Source organism: Mus caroli, unplaced genomic scaffold (genome assembly GCF_978045245.1).
Source record: "Mus caroli unplaced genomic scaffold, Mus_caroli_1 scaffold_13, whole genome shotgun sequence".
In the NCBI taxonomy this organism is placed as follows: domain Eukaryota; kingdom Metazoa; phylum Chordata; class Mammalia; order Rodentia; family Muridae; genus Mus; species Mus caroli.
In genome coordinates, this window is record NW_028227268.1 from 61,031,050 (window position 1) to 61,053,644 (window position 22,595).

Below are 22,595 nucleotides of genomic sequence, written 5' to 3' on the forward strand. Positions count from 1 at the left end.
AGGTCAATATAAAAGCAGGAGGGAGGGGGAAAATAACAGTAAGGGTATTGTGGTGGTTTGAATATGCTTGACCCATAGGAAGTGGCACTATTAGGAGGTGAGGCCTTGTTGTGTGTTACTGTGTAGGCGGGCTTTGAGGTCTCCTAGTACTCAAGTTCCACCCAGTGTAGAAGAGAGCCTTCTAATGCTGCCTTCAGATCAAGATGTAGAAGTCTTGGCTCCTCCTGCACCACGCCTGCCTGCACACTGCCATGCTTCCCACCACAATGATAATGGCCGGAACCTCTGAAACTATAAGCCAGTCCCAATTAAATGTCTGCTTGGGTCATGGTGTCTGTTCACAGCAATGAAACCCTAAGACAGTTATGTGTTAGTTACTCTTATAAAGCTGTAACAAATGTCATGATCAAGGCAACTTACAGAGAAATGTTCAATTATGGGGGCAGGAAGAGCTGAGAGCTCACGTTTAGATTCTTAAGCAGGAGGCAGAGAAGGAGGTCACTGGGGATGATGGGGGGCTTTTGAGGTCTCAAAGATCGGAAAAGGGTGTAGCACACTTCCTCTAAAAAGGCTACACTTCTTAATCTTCCCCAAACAGTTCCACAAACTGGCGGCCAAGCACTCAAACATATGAGCCTGTGGAGGTCATTCTCACTCAGGCCACCACAGGGTGTTCGAATAAGCCATGGGGAGCCATAACTTCTAATCTACCACACACACACACACACAAAGTTTAAATGAAGTTATTACGTTCGGGCTGATAATGTTTGTCCAAGAGCCATAGACTATCTAATAAAAAAATCCAGTACCAGGCACAAGAAACTCCCTTTTTGATTTGTTAATCAGGAGAGTCCAAGAGACTCCCAAAATATTATAGGCTACAGCCCTTGCCCTCGACTGACTCCCAGAGATTGGAGACACGTCCCTACTTCTGAAGATACCATGCACTTCAGACAGGACTCAGAGGATCCAAGCTGTCTTGAAACCGACTTGAAAGCAACTTTCCAGAAACTAGCTTCATAGAACAAGAAGAGATCTGCCAAGGGAGGGGGACACAGCAATGGTATGCACGGCAGGATACCCCTAAGAGTACAATAGTGGCACTCAAGTCTTGACAGTAACCAACAGCTGTCTAAGCGAACTGTAAGGCCTGCTCAACAGGAGGGAAATCATGACTGTTACAGTGAACCTAGCCACCTACTCAGGGTTCGTGAGGTCGTGGATCTTAGAGGAGAGTCCACTCCCACACCATATCAAACCATCATAATTCCTAATTGCATTGTAAGTATATCCTTTGTGTTGGTTTGAATAGGGATGGCCCCCGTAAGTTCTTGTGTTTGAATGTTTGGCGACAGGGAGTGGCACTATTAGGAGGTATGGTCTTGTTGGAGTAGGTGTGGCCTTGTTGGAGGAAGTATGTCACTGTGGAGGTGGGCTTTGAGGTCTCATATGCTCAAGCTATGTCCCAGTCTTTCCCATGCTGCCTGTGGGCCAAGATGTAGAACTCTCAGTTCCTTCTCCAGCACTCTGTCTTCTACGACGATAATGGACTAAACCTCTGAAGCTATAAGCCAGCTCCAATTAAATGTTTTCTAAGAGTTGCTGTGGTCATGGTGAGTCTCACAGCAATAAAACCAATAAAAATCCTAAGACATCTTCATACCCATAGATAATTATAGCTCTCGCCCCTCGTGAAAGAAACTTCTCTTTGCAATAGACAGAGACCATTACAGAAAACCACAACCAGTCAAACTGCCGAGAACAACTGGTTGTGGGCACTGTACAAGCCAGAGGATCAAGAAATCTGCAGTGAGATTAGGTCTCCTAGGAATGACAGGGAAGCTTCACCCACGACACTCTGACTTTCATGGCTCCCTAAACAAAACCACACAAGTACACCAGGAATAAACATGCCCACATGGAAGGGGGAAATCTCAAGGCGTTCCCCAACCCCAGGAAAAGAGCTCCAGGTAAGTAAGGAATGCTGAGATGGAGAAAATAGCCCTCCCCAGGGATAAGCTCCCTAACTGTTATCCAATAGCAAGTGGCCAGCCCTGAAGACATTTACATACAAGTAACACTAAATGAACTGAGCAGGTTGTATTTATATATTTACCTGTGTGTGTGTGTGTGTAACAATTAAACAAAAGGAGGCCATGACTTTGACAGGGAGTAGGAGTTGGGGAATGAAAGGGCTGGAGGGAGGAAAAGAAAGGGGAAAATGATTGTGATCATATTTTAATAAAAGAACTGTTCCAAAAACAACTTAAGAGAGCTGAGCCTGGTGGTACATGCTTGAGCCTGGTGGTACATGCTTGCAGTCCTAAAATTCAGGAAGTTGAGACAAGAGGAGGGCAGGTTCCAACCTACATATCCAGCTTTGTGCCAATTTAAAATATATTCAATGCATTACAAATATTACTGGTATGCATATGAAATATTTTCAGTATATTATTAGTGGAATGAATACATTCACTTAAAATCTGAATTTTAAAATGTGCTATTATGGCTTGAATTTTTATTTTATGTTTTTTTTTTTTTTTTTTTTTTTTTTGGTTTTTCGAGACAGGGTTTCTCTGTGTAGCCTTGGCTGTCCTGGCACTCACCTTGTAGACCAGGCTGACCTCGAACTCAGAAATCCGCCTGCCTCTGCCTCCCAAGTGCTGGGATTAAAGGCGTGCGCCACCACGCCCGGCTATTTTATGTTTTAATGTATTTTGAGTCAGGGTCTCTCTACGTAGCCCTGATTGTCCTAGAACTCGTAGGCTGAATGCAAACTTACAGAGAGTTCACCTCTGCCTCCCAAGTGCTGGGATTAAAGTGTGCAGCACTATGCCCAGCTGTAACTAATTTTTTAATTAAAATAAGTATTGTTAGCTGTGCGTGGTCTACTGTGATGGCTATTCTTGGTTATCAACTTGACTACATCTGGAATTAACTAAAACCCAAGTGTTTGGCCACACTTGTGAGAGATTTTTTTTTTCTTTATTAAATTCTTTGAAGTAAAAAGAACCACCTTTAATCTGGATCCTTCGAGGTGGGAAGATTCACCTTTAAGTGAGGTCAATAATCAAGCACATAAGATGACCTATTCTGTGGACAGTCAGCCTCCATCCCCTTTACCTCCCACCCCGCCATCCCTGTCATTGACCACTGGGCCCATGAACCAATTAGCCATGGTGGCAGAGATGGAGGTTATAAATGGGTTTGACAACATGGACTGCCACTCTCTAAGGCTGGCCTGGCTACAGCTGCTGCTGAATGCCAGATCTGCCAACAGCAGAGACCAACACCGAGCCCCAGATATGGCACCATTCCTCTGGGTGACCAGTCAGACTTGGTAACAGGTTGACTACATTGGATCACTTCTTCTGTGGAAAGAACAATGCTTTGTTCTTACTGGAGTAGATACTTATTCTGTTCTTGGGTTTGCCTTTCCTGCACATACTGTTTCTGCCAAAACTACCATCGAATGACTTACAGAAGGCCTTAATTTAGTGTTATATTATTTCCACAGAGAAGTGCAACACCACTGTTGCCTACGATCATGGAATCTACTAGTGTTACCATGCTCCACCATCCTGAAGCAGCCAGCCTGACAGAAAGATGGAGTGACCTTTTGAAGACACAATTACAGTACCAACGAGATGGCAGGAACTTGGAAAGCTAGGACGGGGTTCTCCTAAAGGCAGTAGATGCTTTGAATCAGCATCCAATATACAGTTTCTCCTATAGCCAGAATCCACAGGTCCAGGAATCAAGGGATGGAAAGGAGAATAGTTTCATTCACTATCACCCCTAGTGACCCACTAGGAAAAACTCTACTTCCTGTTCCTGTGAGCTTAAGTTCTGCTGGCCTAGAAGTTTGGTTCTAGGGACAAAGAAAGCTCCTGCAGGAGCCACAACAAACATCCCATTAAACTGGAAGCTCAGGCTTCCTCCTGGCCACTTTGGGCTTCTAACGCCATTAAGCCAACTGGCTAAGAAAGGCATAACAGTGTTAGGAGGGGTGACTGGTTCAGATTATCATGGGGAAATTAGATTGCTTCTCCACAACAGAAGTAAGAAAGTTTATGTCTGGAATGCAGAAGTTCCTTTAGGGCATCTTTTGGTGCTACTGTGTCCTGTGATTAAAGTTAATGGGAAAATATAACAATCTAATCCAGGCAGGATGACAAAGGGGTGGAGGAAATACAGAATGGGGAGTAGAGGAAGGGAGTCATAAATAGCAGCTAAGGCCATGTGGCCAGCTGCAGAAAGGAGGATTATAACTGACAGGAGTGCTTCCTTTGTTAAGAATGTGTTTGTACAGATATTCCTTGATTTCCTTTTCATGTAATATAACATCAATTAAGAGAATATCAGTGACTATTATATTTAAGTTTTGAGATATTAAAAGAATGTCCCTAGAGGGACATTGACCCTTACTCTAAAATCTATAATTTTATAACCACATTTGTGGTTGTTCATGGGATAGCTAAATCATGCTAGGCATAATTATGTCTTGATTAAATATATAACTCATTTGCAGTTATGTGTGGGATAGTTACATCATATTAGTAAAATTATAATCTGGTTATTGTTTTCATATGGAAATTAAGCATGGCAGAAGGAGATATGATTGTGTGTCAAGCTGACAAGGGGTGGACTTAGGATGGCTACTTTTGGTTTTCAACTTGACTATACCTGTGAGAGACGGTTTTTTTCTTAAATTACTTGAAATGGGACAGGTCACAGCTGGTGGCAACCTATATAACAGACATGAAAGAAGAAAGCTCTTTGCCAGCTTGTCATCACTCTGGCTGCCAACTCCATTCCTTCACTGGCAGTAAAGCCTACTTCTTTTGGGATTCTGGCATATACTGAAGACCAGATAGATATCCAGCCTTATGGACTAAACTTCTAGATTTTTGCACTCTCTATTGGTAGACAGGCATTGTTGGACTAGCAGGACCACCAAGCCATTTTAATAACTCTCTCTCCCTCTCTCTCTCTCTCTCTCTCTCTCTCTCTCTCTCTCTCTCTCTCTCTCACACACACACACACACACACACACACATCCCAGGACAGCCAGGTCTACATAGTGAGACCCTGTCCCAGTGTTGCTGTTAGATGGAAGTGAATAAGAAAATACTAGAAATGACACTTTAGCCTAGGACGACAGAATAACAAAATTTTTGTCAGATGTTTGATCCACATTAACTCCTCTTAGCAAGTTAGGCATTGCCTCCCGACTCACAGACCAGAAAGCACAAGTCTAGGGTAGGTGGTTCTAACCCCTGCCTGAGAGCTCAGTTGCAGAGTGGCTCAGTCTGCCTTAGACTGGTCTGACTGCCCTCACACTCCCAGAAGAAGAACAGGGGGGCCATGGTATTTGAGAAGCACTAAGTGCCTAGCAGGCAGCACAGGATTTCCTAAGCAGAACGGTGGACAACAAAGGCACAGAGTCCTGCCCTCCTGCAGCTCATAGCCAGCCAAAGGGAGACAGGGGCTCACTCAATGACCCAGAGGTGCAATGGAGTAAGAGCTACGGGGATGCTGAGGAGGGTGAGGAGCATGGATGCAGTCAGGAGCATGGCATACAGAGTGCTCAAGGATAACCTCTAACACAGTGCCCTCTAGGCAGAGACAGGAGACAGCACAGACACACCTCTCTAGGAGTGTGCTTGGCATGTCCAAGGGACAGTCACTTTGTGCCTTGAACTCTGGGAGCCAAGGTGTAGAGAAGCATGGCAATGTCTAACAAAACCAACAAACAAAAACTAATCCCAACAGCATCTCTGGTGACTAGGAGGGCTTTCCTTTTCACTCACTCAAATAGAATGAGCTCGCATGGGTGTTGAGCAGAGAAGGGACACGCCACATGCGCTAAGGGACTCCTGTTGAGGACAGGATACTGGAACACCAAGATGAAAGCAGAGCCATGGTCTGGGAAGGCTGGGCTTTGGCCACAGAGGAGGCTACATGGCTTCAGGGAAAGTCACTTTCTCAGGCAGAAGGGGATGGTTTTTCACTGCTGCATTGTGGGACACGAAGAGAGTCACGTGCAAGGCTGATGCTGAGGACTCCGGTCTAAGGAAGCTAAAGGGAAGAGTGGACCAAGGAGGAGCAGCCCGGGAGGTGACAGAGATGGGCTTGGACATGTTACACTTGGGTGGCAGTCTGAACCTCAAGGCAGCGGGAAGGCTCCTGATGGGACTATGGAAATCTGGATACTATCTGCAGAACAGATGCTGTCACCTGGAGAATAGCTCTCAACCGGGGACAGTCCTGTAATCTGGGAGTGTGCACTTTTAGATGTCACCATGAATAGATATGCAAACTGATATTAACATATGGCAGGATGGGACATTTACATATTCTATAATACACATGACAATTTTGTACAAAATGGCCCTCTCCCAGTTTTCATGGTTTCTTTGGACATCTCTGCATGTCATGTGCGGACCACCTTGAAGCATCTTTCAGGCCTATGGCCTCCCTTAATGTCACACAGGAAGACAGGAATTTCCCTTACAATTTTCAGATGCTTTGACTTCTCTAAGAGCATAACCCTCATAGTGGAAATGGAAGGTACACCCTGGCTTGGAATGTCCTGAGAGCATTCAGCATTTCTCTCCCTTGGCAGCATCCTTCATGGTGTGCTGGTGCCCTCGGGAGTTCCATGGGGCCTTTGCACAGCCCTGCTTGGACAGTGCAGATAGAGAGAAATACCTCCCTTCTACTCACACTCAGGTTAGTGCACTGGTTTTTCAAATGCCTGCTTGCAGTTAGCAACACGGTCCATGAATTTCATCCCAGCACAGAAAGGAAAGGCTACAAGTTCATGGGAAGAACCCTGACGAGAGGGTGGATGTAAGAGGGGAAAAGCTGAGCCTAGACTGTCCTCTGTTAGATGCCAAGGGGATAAGGAGGAGGGAGGAATTGAGAGCGGAATGCAGTTCTTGGTGAAGGGCATTATCAGCCATGTAGACAGGTCAAGCAAGGATCAGGATGGTTCTGTATGAGCCTGACTCCTTCTTGGGGAGCCAGAGCATCCACTTAAGCCAGGACAGACGGCCTCAAGTGCTGCATTAAACCTCTCCAATGGGCCTTTCTCCACTCTGGGTTACCCCACTGTCCTCTATTCACTCCATCCCTTGGGTCAGGATTTGCTCTGGGTCCCCTCTTCAAGAGCCAATGGAGTTCGCTAATTGCCCTCTTCATCCCTGCCTCACAAGACACTGGGCATCCTCACAGCCCTGCCCTGAAAGTCTGTACCTTACTCAGCCGAGACTCGAAGGCCAGCGAGGTTGAAGACTTGGAGCTCTTCATGCCAGAAGGAGTGCCAGGGAGGGGCCGAGTGCGATCAGGACCATGGCTGCCTGCTTTGGCGACTGGACTCCAGGGCTTGGCGGCACTCCGCATGATGTCCCGGGAAGTCCTTCTCTCTGTAGGAGGGTAAAAGGGAAAACACATGTCTCCAAAACTATACTTGTGAGTGACATGATAAAGCTTTACAAACTCCATTCACCAAGCTCACAAATGCCACCACAGAATGGTGGTAGGGTTTAGGCAGGTACAGAACACTCTCTCTATTCCTAAGATGCTACCTTTGTGTGCTGCTTATTTTTACACCTCTGAACAGGTGTTTTTTGGGGTTTTTTTTGGGGGGGGGTTGTTTGGTTGTTTGTTTGGTTGGTTGGTTTTGAGACAGGGTTTCTTTGTATAGCTGTGGCTGTCCTGGAACTCACTTTGTAGACCAGGCTGGTCTCGAACTCAGAAATCTGCCTGCCTCTGCCTCCCAAGTGCTGGGATTAAAGGCGTGCACCACCACCGCCCAGCTCTCTGAATGGGTGTTTAATGATTTATTACAATATATATGTAACCTGATTGATACTCTGACGTTACTTTTCAGCCACTGATAGTTTATTCTTGTCACAGACACCTAACAGATTTGTGTTATGCTACACATCTGTCAGCACACTCATGCATGTGTACTTACACACACACACACACACACACACACACACACACACACACTCCAGCTGCTTGTATCAAGATATAAATGCCTGCTTCCAAGGCATGGTAGCATATGCCTTTAATCTCAGCACTCTGGAGGCAGAGGCAGGCAGATTTTTGTGAGTTCAAGGTCAGCCTGGGGTACAGTAAGTCCAGGACAGCCAGGACTCTGGGGTTTGTTACATGGAAAAACCCTACCTCGAAAAACAAAACAAACAAACAAATGATAGCATATTGTAGCTGAAGACCAAGGAGAAAACTCCGAATATCAAGACAGAAGAGTGGGCATCCCAGGTCCAGCCATCAACTGTTCTCCATGATCACTCTCATCACCCAAGCCTCAGTCTCTGCTGTCAACAGCATCACAAGGCTCAATCTTTTTACCACCATCTTGCCTCTGCCCGTCCTCGTGAGCTCTGGTATGGCATCCAAACCACAGTGCTCCATCCTTTCAAAGAACACCCACACGTGACAAACAATTCCAGCAACCAGTCTCATGGGACACAAGGCTCTGAATAACCACACTTAAGGGGTGGTCGCTGGTACTCAGAATGGAGGGTGTCCTCTGCCTCACAGCATCCCAGGACCCCTGGATAAACCACACACAGCTCTGCAGCCCAGTTCAGGCTGCCACCACTTCACACCCCTGTCCCTTTCCTGACCAGAAGAAACCATTTCAGCAGACAATATCTGTCTCTCCCAGAGTCACCCAGTTCCTCTTTCTGTTTAAGCAAAGTGATTAGACTCCTAGATACAGGTGCCCTGTTGAGCTGATATGTTCTGCAGCTATGTAAACGTGGCTAATGATGAGATCCTTTGTTAAGAGATTCGGCAGCACAGCTCAAGCTTGTGCCTGCTGTAAACTAGGCCCTACTAGAAACACTTGCATGTGCACACACACACACACACACACACACACACACACAGAGGAATTCATTATTGGTAAAAGGAAAAAAGGGGCTACCATTTGCTTCCCACACTTTTTCCTGAGTACAGTGACACATGACTTCAGTTTCATGACTTGCTCAGAACCTTCTTAGTCTTGGCTTGGTTCCGGGTCTCGCGATTTCTTAAAAATTCAGTATTAAGAAAAGCGGCTCGCTGCCAAAGTATTTTACTGATGTTTAGTGCCGGTTATTTTTCTTTCTCAGCCCATGTTTTTCTTTCTGGTTTCCACAGCAACAGCGAAAGAATCCTTAGGTTAAGACCTGTGCAGTGACTAATTTCATTAATATACTCTTAGAATAGAACGAGCTAACGCAGCCTGACTACGATCTAACCAGGGCCCTGTCGGGCTGACACATGAAGATCATTTAATATCACAAAATATTCACTAAGCCAACATCCCATTTTATGCTACTAGAACTACTTAGAAGTGACAGTGTACGGCTTACTTCATGAACGCATTAGGTATATGCTTTCCAAACCTGCCACACTTACCTTAAGATGACAAAGCCCCTAGTCTACTTCCCAGAAAACTACAGAAGTTAGAAGCGACCAGGAAAGGATGGATATTTCCCTACCAACCATTTTCTTGACATTTTAAGAAGACTCAATCAGTTAATTAATCAATCTTATCCGAATTCAAATATATAAGCTCAGCTCTCAATTTCTGGTAACAAAGCTGAGGGCTGGATGGAGTTGAGGAGTTTAACATGTTTTTTTGTCAACAGGTTGCCTGCTTTGCTGCTTCTCCAATCACTTCTTGCCACATCACTTTCTCTACTCTCCTCAAATATTTGGAATCTGATAAAGTTATTCACAGGTAAGGCCTCCACACTACTCTCTGAGAGTCTGTCATTCTCTACTCTTACTGTCTTCTCCACTGTACTCCACCCTTCCTTCCCACCCGCTAGCCTCTTTCCTGACAGTTCCAGCTTTCAGAATTCAAGATGCTCCGTAATGAATCACTCACGTCTCACCCACAGTATCCAGGCAGAGTCATCCCCGGGGACGAGAGCAGGATATCTAAAGAGGTCAAGCATTTTAGGAACAGGGACCACCATTCTTGTCCTTGAGCACAAGCCAACAGTGTCTTCCGTCTTGTCCTGGCTAGAGGCCAGAAATGCCAGAAGGGGAATTCTCTTGTTTCACACAATCTGCGTGAGCCATACTGCCTAGACCATATGTGAAGATAGAGTCAAACTGTGAAGCATCCAGACACCCATGGGCAGGCCAACTGGGCTGACCAGCTCATCTCCCCGTGCACTTTCTGCTCTAAGTACTACAAGAAGCTTCTAGCCTAGCTGCTCGATAATACCACATTTTCTGGGGCCCCCTCCTGCTCTACAGGAGCTCTGCTTTCCTTTTTCCTCTCAAGTGCCCACCTAAAATCCTATACTAACTCTACTTTCCAAACTCACCAACCCATTGTCTGTGAACTTCATCCTGAGATCACGAGAAAAGGGACCGAGAAGCCATTGGCTTGGGATAGCTCTGCTGCTCAATGGTTTTGTCTGGTACCTTAGCTCTACAAACTAGGGACATGGGAGCTGGGAAATTCTCCATCACTTTTAAGGACCCCCATTTCTCTCTGTCTCACAAGTAGGGCAAGTGCCAGACAATATGTCTAGGAGTGACCTTGCAGTATCAGCCTAGAGAAGTGACGACTCAGCATACAAGATCAAAACAGTCACAGCAAGAAGGAAGGAAGGAGGATGAGTCCCTGTGCTGGCAGACAGATAGGGCAGCCATGCCATTCCACTGCAAGTAGAAGGTGCTGGCTAATGCCCCATGTGAATTATCTCAGCCCTGGGTGGTGTTGCCTTGTGCTATCTATCGTCTGAGTATTGGTGTATTCCTCAAATTCACATGGTGAAACCAAATCCCCAGCGTGGTACTGTTAGGAAGTGGGACGTCTGGGAGAAAGCTTGGTCAGGAGAGCAGAACTCTTACAGAAATGGCCTGAAGGAACATTTTTGTCCTTCTATCAAGTGGGTAATGCCGTGAACCAGACAGAGGACTCCCATTAGACATTGACTCTGCTGGCCAAGATCTAGGACTTTTGGGCCTCCACAACGGCGAGCAGTATCTCTCACTTGTTTATAAGGCACCCATTTTAGCTCTAACAAATTAAAACACTTCCTTTGACTCAGGGAAGTCAAGCAACTCGCCTAGATCACAGAACTCATCTATAGCCAAGGTTGAAACCAGGTTGGACAGGCCATCTGGATAATCTCTGCCCACATGAGAAACAGGAGCGCTGTGCATCTTCCCCACAGTGGGTCCAGCTCCTTGCTGACTAGGAGCCTGGGATGTCTGAACTCTATACCTCTCAGCATCGGATGATGTTACAAGAGGCAACAGAAGAAACTTCACAAACACGAGCTGCCTTCTGTCAATTATACCAGTCGGGGCACTGCTTGTTAGCTTGACAATGCACAGCCACAGATCCATTAAATCTTCGGAACAGGAGGCTGCCAGATCTACCAGGCAAGTGTTCTTCCTGTACACAGAACAGCCTGTTTTCATCTGAAAACATGGGCACGGGGAAGCAGAGAGGGAAACAAACACAGAGGCAGATGGCTAGCAGCCTAGGACTGGTTACAGACAATCTGGGCTGCCACAAGATAAACACAGGTGAGCACACTCGCTGACTCAGGCTTCTCTCCTGGATGTGAGTTAGGGACAGAAAATGAATAGGTGGCCTCTGGCCAAGCACAGGGGAACCAGAAAGGGGGGGGGAGAGGAAAAAGGTCTCTAGCCTTAATTCTCTGATTTCTTAAACTCCCCATAAACAATACAAAGAGTCAAATCAATTAAGAAATTAGAGTTGAATCTAGGAACTCATTCGAGAGAAAGGATGGGAGATGGAAGGAGGATCTTCCCAGGAACCTTTTTTTTTTTTAAATTTCAAGCCATTTATTTTGATGCCACACACTTCACTCCTGTTTAGAGCAGTGTATGGCTTACATTGAAACTGTCCCCCATGAACTGCACAGCATAAAGTAATGAAAAGAGAAGAAGGGTGCGGGGAGGGCAGAAGGAAGCAGGGCACGACAGTGTATTTTAGGGATACACAAAGGTACTGTGTCCCAGCAAAGGTTTAGGAAAGGTGGTCTTCCCAGCCTGCTGGTGTTCTCTGGGGGGGGGGGTGTCCCTTATTTTTATTTCCCTTTTAAGGCAAGAAAACTGGAAGGCAACCGGGAAACCATTCTGGATGAACAGAAAATAATGAGTCTCTGAGAGTGGGAGGGCGTTCAGGTCTCAGCTGCAAACACAATAAGCAGTAGGAAGCAAGCAAGCTAAAGCATTCAAGCTGGAGAACCAGGAAAATAGGAATGAGCACATAGTTCAATTACCCAGGGACCCGGCAGGAAGTGCAGCGCCAGGGACCCGCAGGCTGAAAATATCTAGCCAAAGACTAGGAGGACAGTATTTATTAGTTTGCTACAGACAATTGGATGGGCCAATTCCAGGCCTGGGATAACTCTGCCCCCAGGGGACATAGGCATTCACAAAGGCACCCCTCTTCGGGGTGCTACAAGACAGAGGCTAGAGGTGCCACTAGGCATCCTGCCGACCAAAGGAATCCCAGGAGACTGAAGCATTTCAGCCAAAATGTTATTAGCAATGCAGCGGGGAAAGCAGTGTCTGGGTGATGAGGTCCTCCTGGCCAGGCACCTGCTGGGCTTCCCATGGAACACAGAACTGTTAGCTGCCCTCACACTTCAGAGTTGGTCACAGGAAGTGCTTCCAAATGATTATTTCCTGTGGCTTGAAGATGAAAGAAGCCATCCCAATAGCGCAAATTCCTCCGTGGTCAACGAGGGGGCAGGGGAAAGGAAAGCTTTCCACACTACATCAGAAGAGAAGCTGCAAACCCGGACTCACTGGTCCCATCCTCAGACAAAGGCTACATTGGAGTGACGCGAGCCCTGGCATATCACAAACTTGGGAAGAGATGATGTCAGGGACTCGGAAATCAAGGCACTCTGCCAAGGGTGGGAACCACAAGTAACAGAGACAGGGCACAGCCCGGAATGAGAAACCAAGGCAGGCAGGGACGGTCATGAATACAGAATGCAGGTGGTGGCGGAGGCTGTAATCTGTGGCTATATTGAGATCAAGTGCTCAGAACTATTCGTCTGGGGTGTCCTTCTGGCTCCAAAGCTGAACCGAGGAGCTGGCGGCCTGCAGAGCGGAGTGACCACTAATGGGCAGTTATTTCCTTACTTATCATGTGGCTTCACATCAGAGACTTGAAGGGAATGAGACAAAGCTTCAGGAAAAGGAGATGGAAACAAGATCCCCCCGGAGCCCTTTCTTTGGGAGCAGTTTTAAAGAGCACATGGCAGAAGAACAAAGCGAGGATAGGGAGACAGGGAGCCCAGAGGCTTTCATGCCTACTCAGGTTGAAGCATCCTGAGTCATATTTATTCTGTCCTGGTTTGAGGCATCTGGTGCAGGCCTCCACCTCTGCCTGGAATGCCTGCTGGGAAACAGAGTGGAGCTGACAGGAATGAGGGCATGGCAGAGCTGGTAGAACCCTAGGGCTATCATCGTCTGCACCACTAGCCTGCAGGGGAGAATAAAGGAGGAGAGTAAGGTACGGCCCAGACGGAGCTGGACCAGGATCCAGAAGATGTGTGTGTACTTCAGGAGAAAATCGAATCCACCACCTAGATGCAGAGGATACGACTAGGGGGGAAAAAAAAACCCTCAAAGAAGCCATTTTTACCCCTACCCCCACCCCCACCCCACAGCATGCTAGAGAGGCTAGTGTGTGAGCCCAGTGCTTCTGGTGGCCCTGCCTGGCACAAACACAGGAAACTAAGGACACCCGCCCAGCTTCCTTGGCTGGCTCACTTAAACACTACCTTCCAAAGTGAACTTAAGTCTACTCCCTCAAGAATCTGTTTCTCCAGCCACAAGGGTCTTCTAGGGACTCCTAGGCAGTCTGACCCCTTACCCACCTGCCCACCAGATCTGCAAACTTACCCAGAGGGTACTCCTATGTGGTCTGTCTGTCTCCCACAAGCTTTAGCACAGTTTTGAATAGATCTTCATAACCAGTCTTGCTCCCAACTTCCTGGTCTGTCTTCAGTACTGTCTTGCATTCAGCCATCCAGAGCATCATTTTGGACTCTCTCCTAGGCTCATTTCTCAAACTCACAACTGTCCACACATGGGTAGATCAGGCCCCTGCCCTGTTTCTGAAAGGCCCTTGTGCCCAGCTGCGTCAACACGTCCCTCATCCCTCTGTGTATTCCCACCAGACTTCTGCAGGTTCCTTTGGGATTGGTCACTTTCTCCTAACAACCATCCATTTCTCCTTATTTTGAAGCTACTATTTATCAACCACGAGCCAGCACAATGACAAGCATATCCTTTCATTATCTCTCATGTTCCTGACTCCCTTGCCAAGTAGCCACTGACATCTAGGGTTTACAGATCAGCACTAAGGAACAAGAAGGCAGCTAACGCCCAGAGGCAGGCCAGGCAGTGCCACCTGCCCCCTGAGCACCCAGTCCTGGGCCACTGTTCCTTCTCATTCAATGTCTTAGTCCCTTCTGGGTATTACAGCAAATACCTTATGGGGCTGGGGACAAAGCTCAGGTGTGGAGTGCTTGCCTGGCATTACGAGACCCTGAGTTCAAGCCCCAACACTGCAAAGGGCAAAAAAGAAACCTTATACTGGGTAATTAATGGGCATTTGTATCTGTGAGGGAATTTGCAGAGACATGGGACATGTGGAAAGTGAGCAAGGGAGAGCCTTCTGAAGGGTGGCACCCTCCAATATGCCAGGAGCCTGACGGGTCAGAAATGGATAAAGGAGGAAGCCTCCAACTACAATACTCTCACTATCTCATTCTCTTCCTTTCACCCGCCAAGAGGCCAACAACCATGCCTGAAACCTCTGACACTGTGATCCAAAATAACCCTTTCCTCTCTGTCCTATTCCGGTTACAACGGCTGTGATGAAAACCCATGACCAAAGCGACTTGGGGAGGAAAGGGTTTATTTCAGCTAACACTTCCAGGTAGCAGTCCATCACTGAAGGAAGTCAGAACAAGAACTCAAAACGCTCAAAGAACTCAAAGAGCTCAAAGGAACCTGGAGGAAAGTGCTGATGGATGCAGACGCCATGGAAGGGTACTCTCCCTGGCTTGCTCAGCCTCTTTTGTTAAAGAACCCAGGACCACCAGCCCAAGGGTGGCCCCACTTACAATGGGCTGGGCCCTCCCACATCAATCACTAATTCAGAAAATGCCCTGCAAGCTTGCCAACAGCCCAATCTTATGAAGACATTTTTCTCAGTTGAGATCCCCTCCTCTCAGGTGACTCTAGCCTGTGTCAACTTGACATAAAAGTACCCAGCACATTCTCTACAATTTTACCTTAGGTGCTCTGTTACAATAATGGAAATCTAGCATAGCTCACCAGGGGGCTGGGGGTGCTGTTCAGCTGTAGAGTGTGTGCTTACCACGTACACACAAGACACTGGGCTCAAGCCTCAGCAAAGATACATACACACACACACACACACCACAAATTATATTGTGTCACATCCCACAGAACACATGCTGGCCGCTCACTTCTCAGGGCATTTGGAATAAAAAGCCAAGTCCTGTGTCATGACCCCCAGGTCTCAGTCTGTGTCCAGCTCTCCCAGACTAGCCCCTGCCCACTCCACTTCAGCCAAGCAAGTTGCTTCAGCTCCCTCAGACATCTCCTCTCCTCCAGCAAACTCTGTGCCTGCTGCTCCCTCTGTGCCTGCTACTCCCCCTGTGCCTGCTGCTCCCCCTGTGCCTGCTGCTCCCTCTGTGCCTGCTGCTCCCCCTGTGCCTGCTGCTCCCTCTGTGCCTGCTGCTCCCCCTGTGCCTGCTGCTCCCCCTGTGCCTGCTACTCCCCCTGTGCCTGCTGCTCCCCCTGTGCCTGCTGCTCCCTCTGTGCCTGCTGCTCCCTCTGTGCCTGCTGCTCCCTCTGTGCCTGCTGCTCCCTCTGTGCCTGCTATTCTCTCTATGTGAATTCCCCCAGATGCTCACATTCAGGGCTGCTCATTCTGGGCCCCATCTCTGTATAAGAGCACTTCCTCTGGGAGGCTCTAGAATAGTTCTCCCACCCAGTTGACAGTGCCCGGCTTATCTCTTCAAAACCTTTATAAACAAACCATGCCTAGTGGTGCCATCATTTACCTGTCATTGATCACCTCTCACTGTGTCACTGTGACGCATCCCCCCACCCCCATATCACATGGTGCTCATTCTCTGGTTATGAATTACACATAAGGGCTGGAGAGATGGCTCAGTGGTTAAGAGCACTGACTGCTCTTTCAGAGGTCCTGAGTTCAATTCCCAGCAACCACATGGTGGCTCACAACCATCTGTAATGGGATCTGGTGCCCTCTTCTGGTGTGTCTGAAGACAGCAATGTACTCATATACATAAAATAACAAATAAATCTTTTTAAAAAAAAAATAGAATTACACATGAAAGGTCTGTGGATTGAAGGCTTGGTCTCTAGCCTGTATTCCTACTGGGACATGGTGACACCTTTCTGAAAAACCAAACCACTGTGGATTTGGGACTCAGCCCCTCCCTCCTCTCTCTTTGCTTCCTAGACACTATAAATGGATGGCTCCCTCTGCCACGTGCTCCTAGCATGCTGGGCTGGGCTGCCACAGACCCAAAAGTAAAGAGGACCTACTGGTAAGTGTTTCCTGCTTTCTGCCCAACCAAGCTCCAGAAGGCACCCAGGTCCCAGCGTAGCGCCCTGCAATAGGAGAGTCACTATGTCAGTGCAGAATTAATGGGTAAATTCAAAGCTGAACTAGAAAGCACTAGCAAGTCTCTTCTGAAAGAGGAAAGGAACTTCTCAGGAAAATCTGTAACAGTCACCCAGAAAAGGACCCGAAACTGCTCTCAGAACAAGAACCGCTGCTCAAGGTATCAGGTGTTCCAGCACTGTCACCAATGCTAATACTCATTTTGACACACAACCCTTTACATCGTACAACTTAATTTCATTAACTCATAGTGGCAAGATGGCTCAGAGTGGAAGGACACCTTCCACGGAGACTGACAACCTGAATTTGATCCCTGGATCCCTCAGGATGGAAGGAGAGACGGCAACTCCTCAGAGTTATTCTCCGATCCTCACACTGTGTGCCACCTCCCAGGACACACAAATAAACAAAAGTGACAAAAATACTTCAAGAAAATAGTTCCTGAAGGGGCCGGAGAGACGGCTCAGTGGTTTAAGAGTGCTGTCTGTTCTTCCCAAGGTCCTGAGTTCAATTCCCAGCAACCACATGGTGGCTCACAACCATCTGTAATGGAATCTGACCCCCTCTTCTGGTGTGTCTGAAGACAGCAACAGTGTACTCACATATATAAAATAAATAAATCTTTCTTTACAAGGAAAAAAAAGAAGAAAAGAAAAAATAGTTCCCGAAGTTATTCCATGCCAGCTCTCTAAAAATTAGCCACCGTTCCATATGATATCAACAGTGGTTTATGGAGTCTTAAAAGTTCTTTTTAAAATTACATTTTATGTGTTATGTGTATAGGTACATACCACAGTGCACATATGGAGGTCAGAGGGCAATTTATAGGGAGTCTATTCTCTTCTTCCATCATGTGGAGGATCCCAGGGACTAAACTCAGGTTCTCAGGCCTGGTGGAAGGTGTTTACCTGCTGAGAAACCTTGCCGACCCAGTTTGTGGTGATAAGAACCAGATGGCCTAACAGGAACATAATGAATGGATTTATGTAAGCTGATGCTCCAAATATGGGAACTAGTGGTAGCCAGAAATTTATGGAACCAATAATTCAAAGCTTCAGGTCTGGGTACTCTATCTTCCACCCATGTTCTTCTTCGTTCCCGAGACCCTTGTGTGAGCTGGGACTAGAGGCAAGCCTTCTACGGCAGCAGCCAATTCTGTCACCTTTGGGATATTTCCTCTGAAAACAATGCCAGGACTACAAGGCACACTGCCCCTCCCACCCAGAAAGACTTCTGTGCCCTGCACCTTCACATCAACTACTGACACTCAAGGGCGGGGGACAAACTTTGCCTACTGCACTGCTGAATTAGACCCGCTGTGACAATATGACAAAAGCCTGTGAGAGGCAAGGCCACCTCCATGACCACATCTGATACTTCCCCCTCCCTTTGGGCTTCAGTAAGAAATGTACTTATAGCCCGGCATGGTGGTGCATGCCTTTCATGCCTGTACTCAGGAGGCAAAGGCGGGTGGATCTCTGTGAGTTCAAGGCCAGCTTGGTCTACAAAGTGAGTCCAGGATATCTAGAATTACATAGTGAGCTCCAGGAGAACTAGAACTACATAGGGGGACCTGCCTCAAAGAAAAAGAAGAGGAAGAGGCGGAGGAAGAAGAAGAGGAGGAGGAAGAGGGGGAAGAGGAAGAAGAGAAGGAGGAGGAAGAGGAGAAGGAAGAGGAAGAGGAGGAGGAGGAGGAGGAAGAGGAGGAAGAGGAAGAAGAGGAGGAGGAAAGGAGGGGGAGAGAATGATAATAAGACATTTACCTTTTTTAAATTCAAATTTAAAATGCTGGCATTGTCCAGACATTTTTGACAGGCTTATTTATAATTGCTACAAAGTTGTATGCTGAAATGAGCTCCACTGAAACACTTTGACTTACGTTAATGCTTTGCACCCTGCATTTATATTAAAAATTAACACACAAATGAAAACAGAAAAACTGCCAATACCTGATTCTTGTCCCTTATTTTTCCAGTTGCAATTGTATGCTTAGGTACCTTTGACCCCATAGGAAAAAATTATCTAACATTCAGGACTACAGGAAACAGGAAGAAGAGGATTTATTTTATTTTAATTTATTTTTGAGAATGAAATGTTCCTCCTCAGAGTCTAAAGTTTGTGTACGCCACACGCTAGCTGGTATGTTCTGGAGTAACTGTTACATTTTAAGCACAGCTAGAACTCAGTTTGGTGCCCTCATAAAGGCCACTGAGACAGGCTCACCTGCCTCCTGCAAAGCTCCAGCAGCTGCACTCCAGAAGTGCAGCTTGAGAGTCAGAAGTCTGGTGGACTTCTCAGAGGGCCACAGCATCAGGCATCCACTGCTTTCGTCTTTCCCCACTGCCTCTCTGACCACAGGAAGCCATCATCAGAGACGTCAACACCAGTTCTACAAACCCATGGCTGCCTCATGCTGGATATATTGCAAACGGAGGCCATAAGAAACTTCACAGAAGTCACCAAGACTGTCCTCATGCTTTCAGGAAGCAGGACACTGTAGACACACACATGCCACCCAAACCCACGCAACCCAAAACTGTGGTGTTATCTGAGATAGCGCCACATTATGCAGCCCAGGCTGAACTCAAAATCACTATCTTCCCATGGTGTGGTGGCCCATGCCTTTATTTTCAGCACTAAGGAGGCAGAGGCAGGGGACATCTCAGTGAATTTCAAGCTAGCCACGGCTACACAGTGGGACTGTCTCTGGGTGGATGGATGGATGGATGGATGGATGGATGGATGGATGGATGGATAGATAGATAGATAGATAGATAGATAGATAGATATGGATACATTAGATTATATAGACAGATGAATAAATACATGATAGATGGACAGACAGATGATTGATAGAGATAGATAGATAGATAGATAGATAGATAGATAGATAGATAGATAGATAGATAGATAGATAAATGAGGGGGTCTTTTGCCTCTGGAATGCTGAGACTATAGGTGTGAGCCACTATTCTCAGCTACAACCCCTTCAGATTCAGAGAGCTGGTGTCAACTTGTCATCATGGAGGGAACATACAACACCAATATAAGCTTCACAGGTCACATGATGAGACATCCCCCAATGGCTCACTTATTATGATATTTTAACCATGATTTCCTCTCTTTCCCCTGAAGATACATGCTCAGTTCTGCTGACCTTACCACTCATCCTTATCTTACATCAAATGCAGGGGTTTCACTGAACAAAGGCCCGAGCTAATCTGATTGCTGACTCTGCGTGTGTGTATTCGTGCATGCAAACTCATGCAATAGTAGGTATATAAGGAGAAGATATGCAAGAGAATAGGGTAAATGTTAAGCACGGTAAAACTCAGAACTGCCAGAGAAAGAACAAGACTAGTCTTTGGCTCCTCTTGCCTCCTGCTCCAGGATGGCCATTTCTTGGATATGATGCCGTCAGAGTCCTACAGACTCCAAGACATTCATGAAGGTCTCCTATCAGGTAGAGATGAATCTTCAACAGCATTTCCATATTTGGTAAAACAACCCAAGGTCCTATAAGATTGAAAAGTTAAGCATAGAAGGTCTCGGTTGAACTCCCACCACAAGGGATGCTGTGGTCCAGGTGTCAGGGAGTCTGTCTGTCCATCTGCGAGGCTGCAAGGCTTCCTCAATCTAGGGTTAGAAAGGGAGGTAGGAACTGGGTTACAAGACACTAAAGAGCTATTTCCTCAGGAAAGCCAACCTTCTCCCAGCATGCTCCCCATGCCTTCTGGGATTCCTTAACAACTTGGCTCCAATCCCTTGAAGCTACAAAGGACCATGGTGGTAATAGTCTCACTATCCAAGGATGGAGGTAACCCACCTGGGGTTGGCTCCCATCGTGGTCCCCAAAGCTGTGGAGTGCCTGCAGAGCTGTATACAGCAGGGACCTCAGCCACCCCAGGAAGTGTGCGGACTGGGAACAAAAGCCGTGTGAAGTCTGTGTAGTACTTACCATCACCCCTGGGATCCACCTTGAACAGCCAGGGAAGGCAGAATATAACAGGAGCCTCCAAAGACATGGAGAACCCTGGGACCTCATTTACAGCTACATTGTCACCATGGTGTCCCGAGTGTCAAGGATACCCACCATTCCCTGGTGAACAGTGAAAGTCCAGCCCTCACACACGCATAGGGCTGTGGGTGGCTGTCCCTTCTCAGAACATGGGGAGTCCTGGATTTCTTTATTGTTGCCGGATTAAACTGAAATCGGCGACACAGCTATTTCTTTTTTGTTCTCACATTCCTGAACTCCTTTTTGCCTAACCCACAGGCTTTAGCGATCTTCCCAGAGCGCCAGCTGGCTAATGAAAGCAACTGCTGTGCTTTGCAGGGTAACGTATTCAGCGCCTGCATTATGCCCCATCTCAAATGCGTCTCAGGTTGTGTTTTAAATACATATAAACCCCACGCACTGAGCGATGATTCTTTCGACTGCTCCCAGATTACCTGGTTGTAACCCACTCCCTGCACCATCCTCAAAAGTAATTTTATGGGGACAGCGAGTACAGCATCAGCTACATGATCTGCCCCTAGAGCGGTGGGATAGAAACAGTTATAGTACAGCCCTGCTTCCTAAGGGCAGGCTTCTGATGAAGAATCAATCTCATCTGACTGTCCATGAGCAGGGCATGGGTCTGTCCTAAAGCCACCAGCTCTTTACTTCAGAGTAGAAGATACTAAGTGTTCTATATGTTGCCCTGGCTCTCTTCTGTCCACTCCTGCCAGTCTCTTGGGACACAGACCCCCGCCCCCAGGCACATCCATTGCAGGGAGACCATCACCCAGACTCCACTTAGACCCTAGAACAATAGGCTTCCCTTCCTGCATCCTTTCTTCCTAACTCCCTTCTCTGGAACTGTCCTTAGACAACCGGTCCTAACAGTACCCTGGGCCCAAACTCCTGTTTACCTCAGGAAAGTCCCCACCACAGCCCAGATGCCCTGGAGGTCATTGGTGGTCAGTCTTCTGAGGCCAGCTTCTGCACCACAATACATTTTAAAGGTGAACCACAGACTGAAACTTGAAATCTAAGACCAGAAAGAATCTGAGAGAGCAGGGTGAAGTCTTTGTGACCATGAGTTAGACAAAGATTTTATGTACAAGTTCTTTGGTATGAGGCCAAATGCATGATTGGAAGAATAAAATCTAGGACCCTCCCAGTGCCCAGGAGTCCAAAGTTACATTGACCACACAGTGAAGTCAGCCTGGACTATATAAGACCCTGTTTCAAAATACCAAAAAACAAAACAAAACACCCAAAACCAAACAAACAATAACATAACTCCACAAACAAAAAAGCAAAACAAAACCAAAAATCTAAAACAAGACTCCTTATAGATTGGAATTTATCAAATATAAACTTCTGCTCTTCAAAAGATGCTGCTAAGAAACTAAAAGCCACAGAACACGAACCTGGAAAGCATTTTGCAAAGAACTCATGAGATTCAACCAAAAAAAAAATAAGAGCCACAACGTAACAGCAATATGCACACTTCAAGAAAATATAAACAAGCCCTTTAACAACAAATATCTGGTTTGGGGTATTGTTTGTTTGTTTGCTTGCTTGCTTGTTTGTTTGCTTGTTTGTTTGAAAACAGGGGCTCTGTGTAGCCTTGGCTGTCCTGGAACTCACTCTGTAAACCAGGTTAGCCTCAAAGTCTCAGAGATTCTCCTGCCTCTGCCTCCGGAGTTCTAGGGCTAAGGGTATGCTACACTGGGAGGTGAAAGGCCAGGTCCTAGAACACAACAGCTGGATGGCTTTATTCTTTCACCTGTCTAGCAAGCATTCTGGGACTACCGTGTATACCTCAGGCACTGTGGCAGGCATCAGGGCACAAGGATGGGCAAGTCCAGTCCCACCC

The 22,595-nt window shown here is 46.9% G+C and overlaps 1 protein-coding gene across 7 annotated transcripts in view; it reads right to left on the minus strand.

Moving 5' to 3' along the window:
• Positions 1–22,595, minus strand: part of Specc1 (sperm antigen with calponin homology and coiled-coil domains 1) — a 263,508-nt gene that overhangs the window by 180,614 nt on the left and 60,299 nt on the right. For 5 of the 7 annotated variants that reach the window (XM_029483987.2, XM_085829940.1, XM_029483988.2 and 2 more), the window contains exon 2: positions 7,261–7,430. In XM_029483987.2, coding sequence (XP_029339847.1) covers positions 7,261–7,407 — 147 coding nt within the window. In that variant the 5' untranslated portion in view covers positions 7,408–7,430. Of the gene's footprint in view, positions 1–7,260; positions 7,431–13,941; positions 13,964–16,650; positions 16,699–22,595 lie in introns of those variants that run through there. The other 2 variants (XM_021177223.3, XM_029483989.2) reach the window with 2 other exon arrangements.